The sequence below is a fragment of the Rhinoderma darwinii genome, chromosome 4 (genome assembly GCF_050947455.1).
Source record: "Rhinoderma darwinii isolate aRhiDar2 chromosome 4, aRhiDar2.hap1, whole genome shotgun sequence".
NCBI lineage: Eukaryota > Metazoa > Chordata > Amphibia > Anura > Rhinodermatidae > Rhinoderma > Rhinoderma darwinii.
The window spans coordinates 3,987,850-4,012,238 of record NC_134690.1 but is presented as its reverse complement, the minus strand read 5'-3'; the positions used below and the strand labels follow the sequence as shown (position 1 = coordinate 4,012,238).

Below are 24,389 nucleotides of genomic sequence, written 5' to 3'. Positions count from 1 at the left end.
TATTCAGTGTTTATTGGTGAAAAATTGCAAAATTTAGAGAAAATTTTGAAAAAATTGCATTTTTCAGAATTTAAATGCATCTGCTTGTAAAACAGACGGTTATACCACCCAAAATAGTTACTAGTTCACATTTCCCATATGTCTACTTTAGATTGGCATCGTTTTTTTAACATTCTTTTATTTTTCTTGGACGTTACAAGGCTTAGAACATAAACAGCAATTTCTCATATTTTTAAGAAAATTTCAAAAGCCTTTTTTTTAAGGTACCTCTTGAGTTCTGAAGTGGCTTTGAGGGGCCTATGTATTAGAAACCCCCATAAAACACCCCATTTTAAAAACTAGACCCCTCAAAGTATTCAAAACAGCATTTAGAAAGTTTTTTAACCCTTCAGGCATTTCACAGGAATTAAAGCAATGTGGAGGTGAAATTTGCAAATTTCATTTTTCTTGCTGAATTTCAATATTATTCCATTTTTTTCTGTAACACAGAAGATTTTACCAGAGAAATACTACTAAATATGTATTGTCCAGATTCTGCAGTTTTTAGAAATGTCCCACATGTGGCTCTAGTGCGCTCGTGGAATAAAACACAAGCCTCAGAAACAAAGGAGCACCTAGTGCATTTTGAGGCCTCTTTTTTATTAGAATATATTTTAGGCAGCATGCCAGGTTTGAAGAGGTGTTGAGGTATGAAAGCAATGGAAACCCACCAGAAGTGACCCCATTTTGGAAACTAGACCCCTCAAGGAATTCATTTATGGTTGTTGTTATCATTTTGACCACACCGTTTTTTCACAGCACCTATTTGAATTGGGCTGTGAAATTAAAAAAATGATATTTTTTCCATTAAGATGTAATTTTTGTTCAAAATTTCTTATTTTCACAAGGAATAAAACACCCCATTTTGTTGCCCAATTTGTCCTTAGTGCGGCAATACCCCATTTGTGGTGATAAACTGCCGTTTGGGCCCATGGGAGGACTCAGAAGGAAAGGAGCGCTATGTGTTTGTTGGAGTCCAGATTTTGCTGGATTGGTTTTCGGGTTCCATGTCGCATTTGCAGAGCCCCAGAGGTATGAAAGCAATGGAAACCCACCAGAAGTGACCCCATTTTGGAAACTAGACCCCTCAAGGAATTCATTTATGGTTGTTGTTATCATTTTGACCACACCGTTTTTTCACAGCACCTATTTGAATTGGGCTGTGAATTAAAAAAATGATATTTTTTTCCATTAAGATGTAATTTTTGTTCAAAATTTCTTATTTTCACAAGGAATAAAACACCCCATTTTGTTGCCCAATTTGTCCTGAGTGCGGCAATACCCCATTTGTGGTGATAAACTGATGTTTGGGCCCATGGCAGGACTCAGAAGGAAAGGACCACCATTTGGCCTACTGGAGCTTTTCTTGTGCTAAGTCATGTAGGCAGAAGCCCCTGAGGTACCAGTACAGTTAAAACCCCCGAGAAGTGACCCCATTTTAAAAACTACACCCCTTAAGACATTCATCTAGTGGTGTAGTGAGCATTTTGACCCCACAGTTATTGTGTAAAAGGTAATGCGCAGCAGATGGTGCAAAGTGAGATTTGCAATTTCCTATGCATATATGCCATTTCAGTGTCTGATATATTGTGCCCAGCATGTGCCACTGGAGACATACACCCCATAAATTGTAATGTGGGTTCTCCCGGGTACGGCAATACCCTACATGTGGCTGTTATTAGCTGACTGGGCACACGACAGGGCTCAGAAGGGAAGGACCACCATTTAGCCTACTGGAGCTTTTCTGGTGCTAAGTCATGTAGGCAGAACCCCTGAAGTACCAGTACAGTTGAAACCCCCGAGAAGTGACCCCATTTTAAAAACTACACCCCTTAAGACATTCATCTAGTGGTGTAGTGAGCATTTTGACCCCACAGTTATTGTGTAAAAGGTAATGCGCAGCAGATGGTGCAAAGTGAGATTTGCAATTTCCTATGCATATATGCCATTTCAGTGTCTGATATATTGTGCCCAGCATGTGCCACTGGAGACATACACCCCATAAATTGTAATGTGGGTTCTCCCGGGTACGGCAATACCCTACATGTGGCTGTTATTAGCTGCCTGGGCACACGACAGGGCTCAGAAGGGAAGGACCACCATTTAGCCTACTGGAGCTTTTCTGGTGCTAAGTCATGTAGGCAGAACCCCTGAGGTACCAGTACAGTTGAAACCCCCGAGAAGTGACCCCATTTTAAAAACTACACCCCTTAAGACATTCATCTAGTGGTGTAGTGAGCATTTTGACCCCACAGTTATTGTGTAAAAGGTAATGCGCAGCAGATGGTGCAAAGTGAGATTTGCAATTTCCTATGCATATATGCCATTTCAGTGTCTGATATATTGTGCCCAGCATGTGCCACTGGAGACATACACCCCATAAATTGTAATGTGGGTTCTCCCGGGTACGGCAATACCCTACATGTGGCTGTTATTAGCTGCCTGGGCACACGACAGGGCTCAGAAGGGAAGGACCACCATTTAGCCTACTGGAGCTTTTCTGGTGCTAAGTCATGTAGGCAGAACCCCTGAGGTACCAGTACAGTTGAAACCCCCGAGAAGTGACCCCATTTTAAAAACTACACCCCTTAAGACATTCATCTAGTGGTGTAGTGAGCATTTTGACCCCACAGTTATTGTGTAAAAGGTAATGCGCAGCAGATGGTGCAAAGTGAGATTTGCAATTTCCTATGCATATATGCCATTTCAGTGTCTGATATATTGTGCCCAGCATGTGCCACTGGAGACATACACCCCATAAATTGTAATGTGGGTTCTCCCGGGTACGGCAATACCCTACATGTGGCTGTTATTAGCTGCCTGGGCACACGACAGGGCTCAGAAGGGAAGGACCACCATTTAGCCTACTGGAGCTTTTCTGGTGCTAAGTCATGTAGGCAGAACCCCTGAGGTACCAGTACAGTTGAAACCCCCGAGAAGTGACCCCATTTTAAAAACTACACCCCTTAAGACATTCATCTAGTGGTGTAGTGAGCATTTTGACCCCACAGTTATTGTGTAAAAGGTAATGCGCAGCAGATGGTGCAAAGTGAGATTTGCAATTTCCTATGCATATATGCCATTTCAGTGTCTGATATATTGTGCCCAGCATGTGCCACTGGAGACATACACCCCATAAATTGTAATGTGGGTTCTCCCGGGTACGGCAATACCCTACATGTGGCTGTTATTAGCTGCCTGGGCACACGACAGGGCTCAGAAGGGAAGGACCACCATTTAGCCTACTGGAGCTTTTCTGGTGCTAAGTCATGTAGGCAGAACCCCTGAGGTACCAGTACAGTTGAAAACCCCGAGAAGTGACCCCATTTTAAAAACTACACCCCTTAAGACATTCATCTAGTGGTGTAGTGAGCATTTTGACCCCACAGTTATTGTGTAAAAGGTAATGCGCAGCAGATGGTGCAAAGTGAGATTTGCAATTTCCTATGCATATATGCCATTTCAGTGTCTGATATATTGTGCCCAGCATGTGCCACTGGAGACATACACCCCATAAATTGTAATGTGGGTTCTCCCGGGTACGGCAATACCCTACATGTGGCTGTTATTAGCTGCCTGGGCACACGACAGGGCTCAGAAGGGAAGGACCACCATTTAGCCTACTGGAGCTTTTCTGGTGCTAAGTCATGTAGGCAGAACCCCTGAGGTACCAGTACAGTTGAAACCCCCGAGAAGTGACCCCATTTTAAAAACTACACCCCTTAAGACATTCATCTAGTGGTGTAGTGAGCATTTTGACCCCACAGTTATTGTGTAAAAGGTAATGCGCAGCAGATGGTGCAAAGTGAGATTTGCAATTTCCTATGCATATATGCCATTTCAGTGTCTGATATATTGTGCCCAGCATGTGCCACTGGAGACATACACCCCATAAATTGTAATGTGGGTTCTCCCGGGTACGGCAATACCCTACATGTGGCTGTTATTAGCTGCCTGGGCACACGACAGGGCTCAGAAGGGAAGGACCACCATTTAGCCTACTGGAGCTTTTCTGGTGCTAAGTCATGTAGGCAGAACCCCTGAGGTACCAGTACAGTTGAAACCCCCGAGAAGTGACCCCATTTTAAAAACTACACCCCTTAAGACATTCATCTAGAGTGTAGTGAGCATTTTGACCCAACAGTTATTGTGTAAAAGGTAATGCGCAGTAGATGGTGCAAAGTGAGATTTGCAATTTCCTATACATATATGCCATTTCAGTGTCCGATATATTGTGCCCAGCATGTGCCACCGGAGACATACACCCCATAAATTGTAATGTGGGTTCTCCCGGGTACGGCAATACCCTACATGTGGCTGTTATTTGCTGCTTGGGCACATGGCAGGGCTCAAAAGGGAAAGATGAGGGGGATAAGCTGTGCGGAGTGCATCAGGGTAAATTAAAAATCAAGGGATGTATGGTAAATTTTAAAACAATCTTTCATACAGAGCCCTGGTTTTTCGGGACACGTGTCGCATTGGTATGTTGTGTCCTTCCTTATCCCCCTCTTATAGCACACTTTGCACCTCTTTTGACTTTTTCCCTTCTTGCCAGTTTGGGGAACTTCTCCTGGAAAGTGTTGCCCTGGTACGATGCGTGTGGCCTCGCTTCCAGAAGTACTGGGTGCCCCTCCTTCCTGGTCGCCAAAAATTAGGTTCTTTATAACCACCTCTTGAAATTCCAGGAAAGTTCCCCTCTGGCCTGCACATCGACGTAGCACGTACGCATTGTACAATGCCATCTGTATGATGTGCACGGCCAGCTTCTTATACCACACCCTCGATTTCCGCGTAGCGCTGTAGGGCTTCAGGACTTGATCTGACAAGTCCACCCCTCCCATGTACCTATTGTAGTCCAGGATGCAATCTGGTTTGGGGGTCTCTGTACTGGTACCTCGTACAGGTACATGGGTACTGGTGTGGCCATGTATTGTTGTCAATACAAGGACATCTCTCTTGTCCTTGTACTTGACACACAATATGTTGCTACTAGAATGTGCCCTGCTCTCACCCCTTCTGAGTGTTTGCCCAAGCAGTGTTTTAGGGAGGCCTCTAAGATTTTTTCTAGCAGTGCCGCATGCCGCAGTCCTTCTGGAAGCGAGGCACTTGAAGAGCGGGACGCTGGTATAAAAATTATCCAGGTAGAGGTGGTAACCCTGGTCCAGCAGTGGGTGCACCAAATCCCACACAATTTTTGCGTTAATTCCCAGTAAGGGGGGGCATTCTGGGGGCTGAATACTGCTGTCCTTCCCTTCATATATCCTGAATTTATATGTATACCCTGATGCACTCTCGCACAGCTTATACAACTTCACGCCATACCTTGCCCTCTTACTTGGCAGGTATTGGCGGAATTGAAGCCTCCCTTTAAAATGTACCAGGGACTCATCAATGGAAATACACTTCTCGGGGGTGTATGCTTGGGCAAACCGGGCACTGAAATGGTCTAATAGGGGTCTCAGTTTATATAAACGGTCAAAACTGGGGTCATCTCGGGGTGGGCACTGCTCATTATCGGCATAATGTAGGAAGCGAAGTATTGCCTCATAACGCATCCTGGACATGGCCATACGGTACATCGGGGTGTGGTATAGGATGTCCGTGCTCCAGTAGGTCCTAATGGATGGCTTTTTTAGAAGCCCCATGTTCAAGAGCAGTCCCCAGAACTTGCCCAACTCTGCTGCGTTTACAGGAGTCCACCTCTGGGATTGGGCATAAAATGAGTTGGGGTTCTTGGTGATATACTGTTGGGCATATAAATTAGTCTGGGTGACCATTAGCTCTATAAAGTTATCAGTGAAGAAGAACTTGAAAAAGTCCATCTCACTGAACCCTGCCGTGTTAAATTTGATGCCTGGGCTGCCCGTGTACTCAGGGATTTGGGGTTCATAATGGTCTGGTGTGGGCGTCCAAATGGGGTCACTTCGCTCAGGGGTATCACTTGTTGTGGGGTCACTTCTCTCAGGGATTTCTACTATGGTGGTGGTCCTGGGGCGTCTCCTAGGGGGTCCCTCCTCTTCATCGCTGGATGAGGAGGTAGACAAATAAAATAGTGTATCGCCATCCGACGAGTCTGTGTCGGAGGCCAGAAATGCATACGCCTCTTCAGCAGTAAATGTCCGTTGGGACATGCTTGTTGTGCGAAGACAAAATTTATATACTGCAAAAAAATAAATCCCTAACTGGGAGCAATAGGATAGCACAACTAGCACAAATGTGTGTTTTGTTTTTAGAGAGCAAGTGGACTTCCCTGACACTAAAGCTAACTAGGGCGAGGGTTCCTAACACTAAACCTAACTAAATTTTATGTGGACTTCCCTAACGCTAAACCTAACTACGGCGACGATTCCCTGACACTAAACCTATCTAGATTATTTCAAGCTTCCCTGACACTAAACCTAACTACGGTGACGGGTGCCTGACACTAAACCTATCTAATTATTCCGAGCTTCCCTGACGCTAAACCTAACTACGGTGATGGATCCCTAACGCTAAGCCTATCTACGGTGACCGATTCCTGACGCTAAATTCCCTGACACTATACCTAACTACGCTTTTTGACGGTTCCCTGACACTAACTAACCCTAATACTAAACTAACCAGTTAAATTTTCAAAATTGGCTAAACTAACTATTTTTTTTTGTTTCTTTTTTTTCTTTTTATATTTTTTTTTTTGTTTTATGTTTTATATAGAAAAAAATGAAAAAAAAATCCCCAGGGACCAAGAAATGTGGTCCTGAAGACTGAAAAGTGGTCAGTGATAGGAGATCACTGACCAAAAAACGTGGGTAGAACTCAAAGAGGAAGGGAACAGGAGTGGGTAGTGGATGGGGTGGTGGGAAGCAAAAAAAACGTTGTTTTAGAAACTTTTTTTCACTTTTTTTCACTTCTTTTCTCTCTGACTCTCTGCTCACAACCGATCTCAACGCCTCGCTAACTCCAACAGGGCGTTCAGGGCGGTTGCAGCAGGATGTGAGGTCAGAGAGAGGAAGTGACGAGAATGATCGCTGCTATTGGCTAGTTACTCACTGACTAGCCAATAGCGGCGATCGGCGAGGCGGGACCATAGTAAATGGTCCCGGCCCATTATGCTGTGATAGCATGCTGTCAGAAACAGCAGCTATCACAGCTCAGGAACGCCGGGCTCGAGCACTGCTGTGCTGAATGAGACCGATCGCTGCTATTGGCTAGTTACTCACTGACTAGCCAATAGCGGCGATCGGCGAGGCGGGACCATAGTAAATGGTCCCGTCCCATTATGCCGTGATAGCCTGCTGTCAGAAACAGCAGCTATCACAGCGCATGAACGCGCCGGGCGCGCGCACCGCTGTTCTAACTGCAAGACGTACTATTACGGCATGGAGCGCGAACGATAGAGCTGCCATGACGTAATAGTACGTCAAGGAGCGGGAAGGGGCTAATACTAAACTAACCAGTTAAATTTTCAAAATTGGCTAAACTAACTATTTTTTTTTGTTTCTTTTTTTTCTTTTTATATTTTTTTTTTTGTTTTATGTTTTATATAGAAAAAAATGAAAAAAAAATCCCCAGGGACCAAGAAATGTGGTCCTGAAGACTGAAAAGTGGTCAGTGATAGGAGATCACTGACCAAAAAACGTGGGTAGAACTCAAAGAGGAAGGGAACAGGAGTGGGTAGTGGATGGGGTGGTGGGAAGCAAAAAAAACGTTGTTTTAGAAACTTTTTTTCACTTTTTTTCACTTCTTTTCTCTCTGACTCTCTGCTCACAACCGATCTCAACGCCTCGCTAACTCCAACAGGGCGTTCAGGGCGGTTGCAGCAGGATGTGAGGTCAGAGAGAGGAAGTGACGAGAATGATCGCTGCTATTGGCTAGTTACTCACTGACTAGCCAATAGCGGCGATCGGCGAGGCGGGACCATAGTAAATGGTCCCGGCCCATTATGCTGTGATAGCATGCTGTCAGAAACAGCAGCTATCACAGCTCAGGAACGCCGGGCTCGAGCACTGCTGTGCTGAATGAGACCGATCGCTGCTATTGGCTAGTTACTCACTGACTAGCCAATAGCGGCGATCGGCGAGGCGGGACCATAGTAAATGGTCCCGTCCCATTATGCCGTGATAGCCTGCTGTCAGAAACAGCAGCTATCACAGCGCATGAACGCGCCGGGCGCGCGCACCGCTGTTCTAACTGCAAGACGTACTATTACGGCATGGAGCGCGAACGATAGAGCTGCCATGACGTAATAGTACGTCAAGGAGCGTGAAGGGGTTAAGGGAAAATGCAATTACATTGACTTTTAGGTTGTTTTTTTTTAAAAGGTTTAAAATACATCTGCGATACCCGCGTCACATGCCCCGGAAGAAGCCGATACAGTGAAACCCAGGGTCGGGCTGAGTTGGTGTGCCACGTTTTTTTTACTACTTGCTGTTTTATAACTTGTTTGTGAGTACAAATAAACCTTCCATTTTTACACGTCACTGGCAGGATTACTCTATTGCCATTCTTTCCTGTTGTTGGCTCATTTGGAATATATTAAAGGAGCCCGGGAAGGCGGTAGAACTACTAATCCCAGCAGTTCTTACAAGTGTTCCTTCATGAATCTCCAGGACCTGATTCTACCAATCCCTTAGTATTGACCAGTCATTACAATATGTAAGGGAATGCCACCTACTTGTAAGTATCGGTATAATGCCAGTATCTGAGCCATGGACACGGTAGTCACTGAACTGTGATCTCCAATAAAACCAGCTACCTTCCTCTGCCCGGTACAGGAATAATTGGGGACGGTCGTTCTCGGTCCTGATAAAATCTGTAGGACACTTTTCACAGCCTTCTTGCTATCGGCGCACGAGTCGTATACGTGATATCCCAGAGAGATATTAGGTAAAATTGTCTGATCTCGGTTAATTTCCTCAATGGCAAAACGGAAAGTCAGAAGATACTTGTAATACAGAGGCACGGGTCTGTGGAGATGATAGAAAATGATATAAAAGGTGACTAGTAACAAGAAAAGGCAGATGCACAATGCAGGCGATAAGATATATATATACACACACTTATTGTTTATTATGCATTTGTATTATTTTTATTGCATTACTGCTATAGTTATTATGTTAATAAATGTGAGGTTCTTAGCGCTCAGTTTGATCAAAATGTGTGATCCCACCTGCCACGACAAGGCAACCTCATACAGGGGTCCCTACACTGAACATTGTATCCCTATTTTGGAGACTTACCTCTCTCTCTTGGGCTGAACCCACAGTGAGCTCAGGACAGGTAGGAACCCAATATTTTCTGTTCTAATTAGGCCTGATTTACACGAGCGTGTGTGTTTTGCGTGTGTAAAACACGCAGCGTATTGCACACGTTGCCATTGCGTTTGGCATGCGTATACGCAGCGTTGTTGCATTTTTTACGCGCGCGCGACCTGCGTTTAAAACACGCAAAAAAAATGCAGGGGTAGTTAATGCAGGCCAGCCTACAAATAGGCAGGCTGGCCCAACCCCTGCTTGCTGGGTGAACAGGTTGTCCGCCTTATTTCAGCCTCTGCAGAAACCCCAGTGTGTGTTTAAACAGTTGACACGTGTTTTGACTTGCAAGCCACATTTATGCCTTCTCAGTCGCTGGCACGTGTGCTGCTTGCGTGGATGATTTTGCGTCGTTTTGGTGAACGGCGACCCATGCTGCAGCACCAGACGCGTAGAAGAAGTCGCATTTGGGTTCATCCACTTGTGGCCCAATGAACCTCCAAAGGGCACTTTCATACTCTCTATGAGGACTTACGTCGTCCCCCCGAAAAATTTAGAGCGTTCTGACGCATGTCTGTGTCCACCTTTGATCTTCTGCTTGCGCAGATTCGCCCTGGAATCACCTACTAGAATACCAACATGAGACGCTGCATTTCCCCGAGGAACGCCTGCTTGTGACCTTGAGGTATGTGTGCAGTTGCAATTAGTTCTTAGAGGACGCTGTATGTTTTACAAGTCCGCCCTAACATGTGTTGTTTATTGTTTCGGTTTTATCTTGCCATTAGTTTTCTGGCCACAGGCAAAAGTTACCATTCGTTACATTTTGAATTTCTTTTGGGAGTGACCACCATTTCCTTCATTGTGACATCCACCTGTGTTGTGCTGTGGCAGAGCTTAAAGACCACGGTCATGCCTCAGCCCACGACAGAACAGTGGCTCCGAATTTCGGAGGGATTTCTTCGAGCAACTCAATTTCCGAATTGTATTGGTGCCCTAGACGGCAAACACATTCGTGTGAAGAAGACCCCTCGCAGTGGCTCACGATACTATAACTACAAACAGTTTTTTTCCATGGTATTGTTGGCCTTGGCAGACACAAATTATTGTTTCACAATTGTAGACATAGGCTCGTATAGAAGCTCTGCTGATGCCCGCATATTCCGTTCATCAAGAATGGGTAAACGACTTTGGAATAATCAACCGGCGGTGCCGGAACCTTCCATCCTCCCTGGCTCCAGCGGCCCACCAATCCCATATGTCATAGTTGCAGATGAGGGGTTTGCCCTGACAAGGCAAGTAAAGCGGCCTTTTGCAAGTTGGGGCTTGGATGAGCGTCGCCGCATGGTCAATCTCCGCCTATGCCAAGCTCGAAGATGTGTGGAATGTGCCTTTGGCATTATGTCAAACGGGTGGCGGGTGTTTCTGTCTACAATGCAATTGTCCCCGCAGAATGTGACACGTGTCATACAAGCGTATGTAGTTCTGCATAACTTCTGCCGCATTCATGATGCTACATTTGATGCTGAATATATACTAAAACATGCACCCACCAGCGACTCTGTCTCGGCAATTCCACTAGGGAGATCTCTCACATCCGGACTCCGAGTGCGGGAAAGTTTGGCGGCATATTTTGAGAGCCCATCAGGAGCCCCACCATGGGGGCTTGATGTCATTTAAAGGGTCGCATATTTCTTTGTTTTTTCTGTCCACAGGTTACAAGTGGCCAGTGTTTGTTGTTTTAGGTTAGGGGCTTGTAGTGTTAGGGACTCGCAATACATGAGGACCCTTGACGTGGGTTGCGAGCTTACATCTGTTGGGGTTTGTTCTTGCCATTTGCCATTCCTGAAACTGTTTGCATGAGAATGAATTATGGTCACCCAAATTTTATTATCCTCCAATAGCGACTGTCCTTTCTGTGGCTATTGTCACATGACAGCACGCCAACATTCACATCTCTTACAAACAATGGCAAACCCCTAAAGATGAACTATTACCTCATTGAACGTGTGCAACTATTTTGGGACAAGCCCAGCAGTGTGTGAGTGTACAGTAAAATACATTTCAGGTAAACATTTTGTGGAGGGGGTAGAAAAAAAATTGGATGTGGTGGTAGCCACGGCGAATCCTCGCCACTGCTCGATAGCTGTGAAGCAGTGGTGCGGATTGTGGGGGGTGTGGCGCTATCGATGAGGGAAATTATGGCCGAGTGGAGGCGTGCCACCCTATCCACAGGTACCCTCCGCAGCAGTGGAACGATTCCCCTCGCAAAGAAATCCTGCCCGTCCTTGTCGGCCGCTCGACGAAGGTAGTCCAGGACCCGAGAATCAACCTGGGCCCCGGCGGCTGGCTGCTGACTGCGTCGGCGTCTGGGTGGTTGTCGCGGGGGGGGGGGTTTCTTGTGTAGAGAGTTCGGCAGGGGCCGACTCTACTGGGGCCGGGTTCTGGGGTGTTGGCTCCGGGGTAAGGGGCACCAGTCGACTGCTGGGAGCTTGCGGCAGAGACTCAGGCAGGTCACTCTCCTCCTCGATGTCGTTCAAATTGTCCGTTGTTCTGTAATCGAAAAACATCATGAGCAACCGATAGTCATCATTGCACAAAAATTCTGGTAACGCACACAGAAATCGCCGCTAAAATACATGACCTGCCTAGGTAGAGTCGTGTGTTAACCTTAGACCATACTATCCCCCCACCCCCATTTAGTAAAGACACATGACACCGAGGTTGGATGTGAAATGGCCACAGCAGCCGTTTATTAATTTCACAGTTTTATAAAAACAATTTAAATCCGAAACATTCGGATAACTAGTTAGGAATCCACCAGAGAATTCCTCCTAATAATTCACATGACCCAACATGGGTCAGAATCATAAATAACAATTAAACGTTAACATTAACCCGAGCAGAGGAAGTCCTTGAAGCCCCTTCAGATGTTCCTTTCAAGAACACACCGAATTAGCCATCTGCAAACCACCAATTACCTCCAGCCGTAAACCAGCTCGGAAGCACCGTTCACCTCTGCAGATGGCTCCAACCACTAGAAGTCCACTTCAAGGGGATAACACCCGATGAAGCCCTCAAGTGATATACCGACCACTAGAAGTCCACTTCAAAGGGATAACACCCGATGAAGCCTTCAAGTGATATACCTTCTACCAGAAGACCACTTCAAAGGGATAACACCCGATGAAGTCTTCAACCATGACCCTTTTTTGGGGGACGCATACCCCCGATGCGACCCCCCCACCATTTTGTACTGACTGGCCTCAAGGACTCCCCCCGCCAGCTGCCATGACAACAGAACCTACTCCGGAAAAAAGAAAAACAAGTTAAATAAGCACACAAAATAACACACAACACTCATAGACGGACGTACATAAGACCTAAGGAGTAACAAACCAAGGGTGGGAGGGTGGGAGCTTGCTTACTCTGTGTTACTCCTCCCGCTGCTTCCGGCTCAATGCCGAGAAACAGCGGGAAGCGCAGTAACAGCCCCCCCGTCCCCCTTAACTCCTCCCCGTCCCTCCTTCAGCTCCTTCCAACCCAACTTTCCCTCACCTCATTAACCCTTTCCCTACCAGGACGGTCATGCCGGCTTCCCTTAACCCTGCGGCTGCGTCCAGCCTCTTCTTGACCTGCCTAGGTAGAGTCGTGTGTTAACCTTAGACCATACTATCCCCCCACCCCCATTTAGTAAAGACACATGACACCGAGGTTGGATGTGAAATGGCCACAGCAGCCGTTTATTAATTTCACAGTTTTATAAAAACAATTTAAATCCGAAACATTCGGATAACTAGTTAGGAATCCACCAGAGAATTCCTCCTAATAATTCACATGACCCAACATGGGTCAGAATCATAAATAACAATTAAACGTTAACATTAACCCGAGCAGAGGAAGTCCTTGAAGCCCCTTCAGATGTTCCTTTCAAGAACACACCGAATTAGCCATCTGCAAACCACCAATTACCTCCAGCCGTAAACCAGCTCGGAAGCACCGTTCACCTCTGCAGATGGCTCCAACCACTAGAAGTCCACTTCAAGGGGATAACACCCGATGAAGCCCTCAAGTGATATACCGACCACTAGAAGTCCACTTCAAAGGGATAACACCCGATGAAGCCTTCAAGTGATATACCTTCTACCAGAAGACCACTTCAAAGGGATAACACCCGATGAAGTCTTCAACCATGTACCTTTTTTGGGGGACGCATACCCCCGATGCGACCCCCCCACCATTTTGTACTGACTGGCCTCAAGGACTCCCCCCGCCACCGCGAAACAGGCCTTGACCACCTTAAGCCTGTGAGTTCCTCCACACCACCACCGCCCTTTCTATGCCTTCTGCTATCGCCAAGCTCCAAAGATCAATGCCAACCTCGGTCAGATGAACCCCGTCACTTCTCCAAAAATTCCCCACTCCTGACTCCAAATCCCTATGCCTCACGCAAATGCCCCCGTTCTTTGCCACAAAACGAGACACCGCCCGGTTAACTTTTATGCGAGCCTTATTGACTCTCTCCACCGATCTAGCTAACCGCCAATGCTTTCTTGGGACTATGTCCGACCACACTACCACCAACTTGGGATAAGATACCCACAAACACAACATATCATGTTTGATATCCCGCACCAACTCACGAAAAGGGCGGACTCCTAAATCATTCCCACCCACGTGCAACACTAGAACCTCCGGAACCCTATCAAGCCGCACATATGTCTGGAATTCCGCCAACACCCTGTTCCAAGACATACCTCTAAAACCCAGCCAATGCACAACCGCATCCTGTCGCGGAATGCGCAACTGGCTACCATCAGGGCGGACGTCCGCCCTCAAAGCCCCCCAGTGCACGTACGAATGACCCATCAACCACACCAGACAAGGAGGCGAATCTGAAACGGAAAACACAGTTAGGCACCACCATATAACATTTTCAAACATAAACAACAAAATTACAACATATGGGGGCGGACATAGGACTTAAACCTTTTAGACTCCCAACGACCAATACGCCTCACCCCCTCGTCATCCAACCCCCAGCGCCCCGCTTCCGTTGCTGCGCCAATCCGGAAGGAATGAGATGAATATGAGCCTGCCGCAACCCCCACTGCCGTCAAACATTTTTTAAATACAGCTCCAAACTGAAACCTGGACAAAAACGACCCGTCCTCATGACGTAACAAAGGCAAATCTGGAGACCCCCTGTTTCTCGTAAAACCCCGCATGCACTCCACTGGACACATGACCGACCCCGGGAGAGCGAACAAAACTATCAGTTTACCCTTCCCTACTTGGTCAGTTTTAGATATACGCAACCATACCTCCAGCCGATCTGCAAAAAGGCTCACCTCCCCAGATCTCAGCCCCCCTGCCTGTTTAGTACTTGGCGACACCAACTCACCTATTCTAAATGCTCCGAAGAACGCTAACGAAAAAGCCAACCGGAACAGATCCATTTCATCTGAAGAACGACATACCGATGCTAATGAACTTAAGCCCAAACGCCACAGCAGATATGAACCGGTTCACCTTCGCTACTGAAAACCCCGCCTCCCAGGCATCCCCTAACCAATACAAAAGTGCCACCAACCTGTCTCTATCCGTATTGACGTCACCCAACTCTCTTACCCACTCCTCCCACTGCCTCCAACAAGCAGCATAAGCACTCCACGTCGTGCGCGCCAAAGACCTTTGTAACAGCTGCTCTACGGGACCGATACCAGATCCCAAAGATGCTCCGGACAAGCCAAACCGAGACGTTCCGCTCCCGGGGCCAATTGCCGAAACTGGTCCCACTGCGAGCGAGAAAGAGCATCAGCAATACAATTCCGTACACCCGGGACATGCACCGCCACCACCAACGCGTTCAACGACAAACACACCAACACTAAATGTCGCAACAATTGAACTACCGGAGGAGAAGACGCCGTGATGTTGTTAATGGCAAGCACCACCCCCATGTTGTCGCAGTAAAAACGGACCTTCTTATCCCTGAGCCTGTCCCCCCAAATGGTAGCCGCCACCACGATGGGAAACAGCTCGAGCAGGGCCAGATTCCGCGTGAGTCCACTGGACACCCAGCTAGCCGGCCATTGACCTGCACACCACGGACCTCCCCCGTAAGCTCCAAAGCCACCCGCCCCAGCCGCATCCGTGAAAATATTCAAATCACTCGTATCCTGCGCTGGGGCCATCCATAGCGAGCGACCATTGTACTGGCCCAAGAAGTCATCCCAAACCTGAAGATCAGCTCGGTGCTCCTCCTTGAGCCGCACAAAATGATGCGGCGCACGCACTCCCGCCGTTGCCGCCGCCAACCTTCTACCAAACACCCTTCCCATCGGCATAATCCGGCAAGCGAAATTCAACTTCCCCAGCAGCGACTGAAGCTCCCTCAGCGACATTTTCTTCCTTCTACAAGCCCGTCGAACCTCCAGCCTCAAAGCACCCAACTTATCCGCCGGGAGACGACACTCCATTGCCACCGAGTCTATTTCGATTCCCAAAAAACAAATCGTCGCTACCGGGCCCTCCGTTTTTTCCGGCGCCAAAGGAATCCCAAAATCCCTTGCCACCTTCTGTAGAGCATGAAGCAGATTACCGCAAACCGGCGAACCCCCCGGGCCAACGCACAAAAAATCATCCAAGTAATGTATCAACGAGTCGACCCCGGATGCCCCCCTCGTTACCCACTCCACGAAGCTACTAAACGCCTCGAAGTATGCACAAGAAAGGGAACACCCCATCGGAAGGCACCGATCCACGTAAAAAGCCCCATTCCAAAAACAACCCAACAGCCGTTGGCTTTCTGGATGAACCGGCAACAACCTGAACGCCGCCTCGATGTCAGTTTTTGCTAGCAGCGCCCCAGGACCCGCAGCCCGCACTAACCCCACCGCCTTATCGAATGAGGTATAAACTACGGAACACAACTCGTGATCAATCCCGTCATTTACCGACGAACCTTTGGGATACGATAAATGTTGAATCAAACGAAACTTTCCGGGCTCGCGTTTAGGGACAATACCCAAAGGGGACACAACTAAATCTTTTACCGGCGACTCAACAAATGGCCCCGACATGCGACCCAACGAAACTTCTTTTAACAACTTTTCCGACACGACTTCCGCATGCAAGTAAGCCGATTTTAAATTCCTCCGCGTAACCGGAACCTCATAAGGAGGTGGAGGAATAACAAACCCAACACGAAACCCTTCATAAAGCAACTTAGCTGCCGCCCTATCCGGATACTCATTTAGATAAGGGGCCATCCTTTCCACCCTCACCGGCGACACCCCCTTGACCAGTCCCGTGCTGGTTCCCTGACCTCTTTTTTCGCAAGCATTTTGCCGCCCCGTGTGATGCACCATTACACTCGGAGCACACGTGCTTGAACTTGCACGTGGCCCCGAACTTGCACTGAACTTCATTAAATTGCCAGCAAAACCCCGCCTTTCCCCCGCCGCTTTGTCCACTCTGACTAGACTGGCCTCCCTGGCCACCGCTCCCGGGAAAGGGCTGCCTAACCGGAGCCGTAACCCGTAACCAGAGAGCAATATCCTTCTGGTCCCACCGAATCGCCGGCCGAACCGCCTTCCGCTGACGGAATTGCTCATCATATCACAGCCACGCCTGACCCCCATACGCCCTATGAGCCTCCCCAATGGCATCAAAATAACAAAACAGCGCCGAACAATTTTCCGGCGCCTTTTCCCCTATCACACTAGCCAATATGGCGAACGCCTGCGACCAATTAACGAACGTCTGCGGGATCAGCCTATACCGCCGCCGTTCCTCCTCGTCCTTTTTACTCTCATCCCGCTTGCTCTTATCCAAATTAAATTTAGCCAGCGGCAAGAGAGAAAAAATTTCAACATATTCGTCTTTCCAGATCCGATCGCGCACCTCCTGCTTTAAATGCGCACCCAACGGACCCTCAAAACAAACATACACCTCCCCCCGAGCACGATCGTCCATACGCACTCGATCGCCGTCCTTCTGTGCCTCGGTCTGTACCGACACCGCGACCGCCTCTCTAACCGCCACCGCAGGACGCGCCTGTAACGATCCCACGTCCCTGGGGCCTTCCCAAACTATCGCAGGAGACACTTCCGTTACTACCGGCGCCGCGGCCCTATCCAGGCGCCCCACCAGCTCCCGTAAGCAACCCACTAAATCTGCCAAACCCGCTCCGTCGCGTCCGCCCGCGCCACTACCAGCCCCCGATGCAATGCTAGCAGCCCCCCCGCCGACACCCGACATAAAAATCGCTGGATAAGACAATGATGGAGTTATACACTCACCGGGCTGCACAGGCGCTGTGTTCCCGTCAGCCGGACCATCCTGACCTCGACGATACACGTCCAGTTCACCTTCCTCCAGTTCTTCTCTCGCCGACGACTGTCCCTCCCAACGACCTCTTCGGAACGGGGATGAGGACGCGCTGACCAATGGGCCGGCAACCTGCCGCCCGACCGCCGGGACCCAGACTTCCGACCGGACCTGTTGCCTCGACGTCGCTGCAGCTCTAGGCGTCCGTCTAGACGATCCTGACGAAGCCTGCCCCCTGGCCGGAACATCACCATGCGGGGCGGCCGTACCTTGTTCTCCACGTCTTCCATCTGATGGGGGAGGGGTGACAGGGAGCCCAGCCTGCGACTCCCTGCTTACCGCCGGACCCCGTCGCGGCCTGGGATTCCTGCCAGGACGCAGGGCCTGGGAAGGGGCGGTCCTCCCAGCTGCCTGGCCTGCAGCGTCCGGGATCGGGCTCCCTCTGCGACGCCGTGTCCGCGGGACTACCTCCGGACTGAGGCGCTCTGGAGGTCGGGACCGCCGAGAGGGACGGGTCGACCCAGCCTGCATCGCCGTCACCCCTGGCACCGCTCTCTGCCTGCCCAGCGCAAGAGCGGTTGTTGCCGACTCCCCCCCCGCCGCCATAGCCATGCTCGTAAGGGGGCCGGGGGAGGAGAGCCTGTCCCTTTCAACAGACCCCGAACGCCGTGCCCGACGTGGCGAAACGGCGTCCGGGATCCTCGTTATTGCAGCCACGGTCTCCTCTAGCCATCCGGGACCGTGGTGCACAGCAGCGGCCCGCAGCCGCTCTAACATAATGGCTTCTGCCATTTCTAAAAAACCGGGCAACGGGGAGCTTGCTTACTCTGTGTTACTCCTCCCGCTGCTTCCGGCTCAATGCCGAGAAACAGCGGGAAGCGCAGTAACAGCCCCCCCCGTCCCCCTTAACTCCTCCCCGTCCCTCCTTCAGCTCCTTCCAACCCAACTTTCCCTCACCTCATTAACCCTTTCCCTACCAGGACGGTCATGCCGGCTTCCCTTAACCCTGCGGCTGCGTCCAGCCTCTACTTGAGGGGCCCTACACAGCAAAGTACATTCTACACCAGGGGTCTCAAACTCGGCCGGGTAAGTGGGCCGCATATAGAAAAAATGGGAAGTTGACGGGCCGCATTGCTTTCAAATTTGATACAATACAAAATTATTATTAATCAATTAGTTATTTGAACAACTATAACACTATATTACTAGAATAATAATACTACATTACTATAATAATAGCGCTAGGTTTAAAATTTGAGAGAATTCTCCACGTGCTCATTTAGACAATCCAGCTTTCCAGTTTAAGTGTCGCTAAATGCAGTCCGGCGGCTCAGTTAGCAGCGTTTGGCAGACACACATGTCAAGATTGGGCAGCCCCTTTTTAGATAGTGCCACAGTGCCCTCTGTGGATGCTGCCGCAGAGCCCTCTGTGGATGCTGCCGCAGTGCCCTCTGTGGATGCTGCCGCAGTGCCCTCGGTGGATGCTGCCGCAGTGCCCTCTGTAGATGCTGCCGCAGAGCCCTCTGTAGATGCTGCCGCAGAGCCCTCTGTAGATGCTGCCGCAGTGCCCTCTGTGGATGCTGCCACAGAGCCCTCTGTGGATGCTGCCGCAGTGCCCTCGGTGGATGCTGCCGCAGTGCCCTCTGTAGATGCTGCCGCAGTGCCCTCTGTAGATGCTGCCGCAGTGCCCTCTGTAGATGCTGCCGCAGAGCCCTCTGTAGATGCTGCCGCAGTGCCCTCTGTAGATGCTGCCACAGTGCCCTCTGTAGATGCTGCCGCAGTGCCCTCTTTAGATGCTGCCACAGTGATGTCAGGGTCTTGCCCAGAGCTGGAGTCCCGGAGCAGAGCCGCTTCTAGCACTCAAACTACAGTAGATTTGTGACTGCAGCTCTGGATTTGTTTGGAGTATGGGACCTGATGTTACAGTACAGTTGTGCCTGCAGCACTGGATGTGACTGGAGTATAGGACATGATGTTACAGAAGAGTTATGACTGCAGCTCTGGATGTGGCTGGAGTATAGAACATTATATAATAGTAGAGTTGTGACTGGAGCTCTAGATTTATTTGGAGTATAAGACAAGATGTTTGCTTCTGCATCTACTGATCTTGCAGTAGAGTTGTGAGTGTAGCTGTGGATGTCTCTGGAGTATAGTACATGCTGTTACAGTAGAGTTGTGAGTGCAGCTCTGGATGTGACTGGTAGAGATGAGCGAACAGGGACAACCGAACCAGGTTTCGGTCCGAACTTCGGGAAAAGTTCGGTTCGCAGCGAATCTGAACTTCACCGGGTTCGGCCGAACCCGTTTTGACCGAACCCGGCTACATTTTGGCGCCTGCCATATGTTACATCTAAAATGGAGGATTTCACAAGATCACCTGACATCAGGCTACCCCATAATGCCTTGCAAACGGCTCTCCCAGCCAATCGGGAGGCAGCATAGGGGCGGGCTCAAGCCTGCAATAAAAGTCTATGCACGGAGCTCAGCGGCCATTTTACAGACAGGAGCTGTAGGGATAGCATCTCTGTGCAGTAAGGGAAAGCTTTAGGAATCTAAAAGGCAGGAATCCAGCAATCGAAGGGGCTCATCCACTACTCACTACTCAGCCAGTGTGTGAATACGCTTTTATAAGGGGCTCATCCCCGTTGCATCCAACTTGCAATACAGGCAGGCTTTGTAGTACTATAACGCCCAGCATTCCCTGAGTGCACTGTGGCGTGGCTGATAGAAATTCTCATTCATTGCCATTTGCCAAGCCAGTGTCAGTGTGTGAATACGCTTTTAGAAGGGGCTCATCCCCGGCCGTTAACATAACAAACAAATAACAATACAACTTGCAATACAGGCAGCCTTTGTAGTAGACGTAGTACTACAAGGCCCAGCATTCCCTGAGTGCACCGCAGCGTGGCTGATAGAAATTCTCATTCATTGCCATTTGCCAAGCCAGTGTCAGTGTGTGAATACGCTTTTAGAAGGGGCTCATCGCCGGCCGTTAACATAACAAACAAATAACAATCCAACTTGCAATACAGGTAGCCTTGTAGTAGACGTAGTACTACAAGGCCCAGCATTCCCTGAGTGCACCGCGGCGTGGCTGATAGAAATTCTCATTCATTGCCATTTGCCAAGCCAGTGTCAGTGTGAATACGCTTTTAGAAGGGGCTCATCCCCCGGGTTTTGATTCAACTTGCTGCACTCCACTTGCTGGTAAAAAAAAAGGTTGTGAAAGGACTGGGTAGAGGAAAAAACACCAATGCCGTCTCCTCTTCCAGTCCAAATGTTGGATCTGTTGGTGCCAGACCCTGTACCAGCATTTGTGGCACAAGACATGTGTCCAGTTCCAGTAGTAGCAGCAGCCATGAGCCTGCTGGTAGTAGTAGCAGTATCAGCAAGCCAGACTTGTCCATCTCCTCCGGTGGGCGGGTTACTTTAGACAATACGGCCATTGTGGACTGGTTGGCTGGCTCGCGGTCATCTCAGCAGGAAGACTCTGACGATCAGGCTTCAAGCCAGGTTTCGTTGGATTCCAGATCCTCTACAGTTCCTTGGCACAGTGACAGTAGTAATATGGGTATTTCTAGCGTTCCCATTCCATCATCTATGTCTTCGCTCCCCCTTCCTAGCGGGAAGACATCTTTCCTGAGAGTCCTAAGAGACATCTCCTCGGGTGCGAATGAAGATACTGAACAACATAGTGATGATGATGATTTGTTTTCCGCGAGTCAGCCAACGGAGTGTGTTGCGGCGGTGGTGGAGGTGGAAGCGGTGTCCGAGACGCATAGCTGCGGTAGTGGGGGTGTTGGTGGTGGTAGCCATGGTGGCAGATGCAGTAATGAGGGGGGGCATGGAGCCCGCCATGATGTCACATCACATTCACAACACAGTGACAGAAGTGGCGGGGATGATGAGGAAGGCTATGATGATGATGTTGTTTTAGACAGGACGTGGGAACCAGGTGACGAGGTGATGACGGCGTCAGAGGAGGAGGGTAGTAGTGGCGGCACTGGCCGTGATAAACAGCCAAGCCGAGGTAGGGGCAGAAGTCAATCTGCAAAACGTTGCAGCGGTAGGGTCAGCTCAGGAGCCGGTGACGGCGACACTGATGCTGGTGTAGGCTCCCGAAAAAAGCCTGCCAGACAAAGGGCAAGCTCAGGTGGTGGTGGTGGTGGTGGTGGTGGTGGACGTGGTACTACCTCTTTACGGTACTCTGCCGTGTGACAATTTTTCTGTACCTTCCCGGAGGATGAAAACATGGCACAGTGCCGTATCTGCAAGCAGAAAGTAAGGCGTGGGCAGGGCAGCAATGTAGGAACTACCGCTCTACGTAAACACATGGAGCGGCATCACAAGGCAATGTGGGACAATCGACATGCCCCACCATCATCATGTACATCTAATGAAGACCCCTCTGCCGCTGCTGCTGCTCTGAGTCCCTGTCATCTAAGTAGTAGCCAGGCCTTATCCACCATGTCGTTGTCATCATCATCATCATCACTGTCATCTAGTGCTCCTCCTACGTCCCGTCAGTTATCCATTACGGAATTGTTGTCCAATAATCAACAATATATACCCAGTCATCCACTTGTCGTGCGGCTTAATTCACACCTGGCTAAGTTGTTGGTGGTGCAGTCGCTGCTGTACCACCTGGTCGACTCCGCCGGCTTCAAGCAATTGATGGCGTGCGCTCAGCCTAGGTGGCGAATACCTAGCCGACATTACTTCTCCAAAACAGCTGTCCCTGCCTTGCACAAGCACGTGGAGGAAAAGGTGTGCCAGTCCTTGCAATTATCCGTGTGCAGCAGGGTACATGCCACCGTTGACACGTGGAGCAGCAACTATGGGCAGGGACAGTACATGTCTTTCACGGCCCACTGGGTCAATATTTTTCAGTCCGATGCACCACCGCAGCAATGCCAGGCATTACCACCTCCACGCTTGTATCTTTCTGGTTCAACTCCGGACACCAGGCGCCTACCATCCTCCTCCTCCTACTCCTCCTCCTTGCCCTCCTCAATGGAGGTCTTCCCGTCCCCGACAGGACACAGCGTATCTTCCACTCCTCCTCCCTCCTCTTTTCATAGGTGCAAGGTGAAGCGCCACAACGCTGTCTTACACCTGCTGAGCCTGGGCGAGAAAAGCCACACAGGGCAGGAGCTGCTGCTGTGCATCAAGGAGGAAATCGCATGCTGGCTGTCTCCTCTGAAACTCACACTGGGCAATGTTGTCTCTGATAACGGGAAGAACGTTGTGGCTGCACTGCGTCTAGGTCACCTGACACACGCTCCTTGCATGGCACATGTGATCAATCTGGTCATAACACGCTTCTTAAAGTCATATGCTGGTTTGAAGGGTGTGCTGGCCATGTCCAGGACGGTTTGCGTTCGCTTTAGACGTTCGTATGCATTTAAGCACGCCCTCCTGGACTTGCAGCGTCAAAACAATCTCCCAGAACACAGCCTGATTAACGACGTTCCAACACGCTGGAATTCCACCCTGCACATGTTGGACCGTCTGTACGAAAAGCGGAAAGCCGTGAATGATTTCATGATGCAGCAGACGGGCAGCGTTTGGAGCCAGTGTAATTTCGAGCTCAGGCACTGGCAGCTGGTTAGAGACGCATGTCGCGTTTTGAGGCCCTTTGAAGAGGCCACACGATTTGTGAGCCGTGACGCTAGCGGAATGAACGATGTTATGCCGCTGATATTCATTATGGAGCAAACGCTCACAGCGATGATTCAGCAAAGGATGGAGGAAGGATCACATCTGGCTATGGATGTTGAGGAGGAGGAGGAGGATGAGGATGAGGAAACAGGACCTGAAGAGGAGCTGGATTTGGAGATGGAATCACAGGAAGGGATAGGGGACGAGGCAGCCGCACAACATGACAGTGATGGTGGTGATGACGAGTCTGACGACGACCTTGATGATGGACAACCATGGCATTATGGGGCGGAGATGGAACCAACCGGGCCCTCTGAAACGCTGGCCAGGATGGCGAGCTGTATGCTTCGTTACTTGCGCGCTGACTGTCGTATTGTTAGCATGAAGCAAAGAGATGAGTACTGGATAGCCACACTTTTAGACCCTCGGTATAAAGCCAGAATGGGGGAGTTTTTTGCGCTTTCCGAGAGGGAGGCAAAATTGGCTTATTATCGAGAGAAGCTATGCAGCCAGCTTGTCACGGCTTTCAAACGGCAAACACCTGCTGCAAGCATGTCTGACTGGGGGGCCACTCTCCGCTCCCCACTGTCTCATCGTTCCACCGCCTCTGGCAGAGCTACCTCTGCAATAGGCGGCAGCAGCAGCAGCCAATTCAGTTTGGAAAATATGATGACAACATTTTTACATCCAATACCCCGACCTGACACACATCGTAGTCACCAAAGGGATGTTCACCATCACCAGGTGCAGCACCTAAACAACCAGGTTCACTCGTACCTGGACTGTGCCCTTTCTCCGTCAGAAATGCTGATCCCAGACCCCATGGACTTCTGGGTGAGCAGATTGGATCATTGGCAAGAACTGGCCCAGTTTGCCATGGGTGTACTGTCTTGTCCATCCTCCAGTGTAGCGTCAGAGAGGGTATTCAGCGCGGCAGGGGGCTTCGTCACCCCTAAGCGTGCAAGATTGTCCGCCAACAGCTTGGAAAATCTCACGTTTCTGAAAATGAATCAAGCGTGGATCGGTGAGGATTTTAAAACCCCTGTGCCTGATGCCACTGATCAGATCTGACATTGCTGCTGCTGCTGCCGCTGCCGCCTGCTACTGCCGCCTGCTACTACGGGATTC

The 24,389-nt window shown here is 49.5% G+C and overlaps 1 protein-coding gene across 1 annotated transcript in view; it reads right to left on the bottom strand.

Moving 5' to 3' along the window:
* LOC142759172 (vomeronasal type-2 receptor 26-like) overlaps nt 1-24,389 on the bottom strand; it is a 64,292-nt gene that overhangs the window by 24,487 nt on the left and 15,416 nt on the right. Inside the window, exons 3-4 of the mRNA XM_075861092.1 lie at nt 11,625-11,819; nt 8,693-8,984 (exon numbers count right to left, since the gene is read on the bottom strand). Of these exons, the coding sequence (XP_075717207.1) occupies nt 8,693-8,984; nt 11,625-11,819 (487 nt within the window). The remainder of the gene's footprint in view (nt 1-8,692; nt 8,985-11,624; nt 11,820-24,389) is intronic.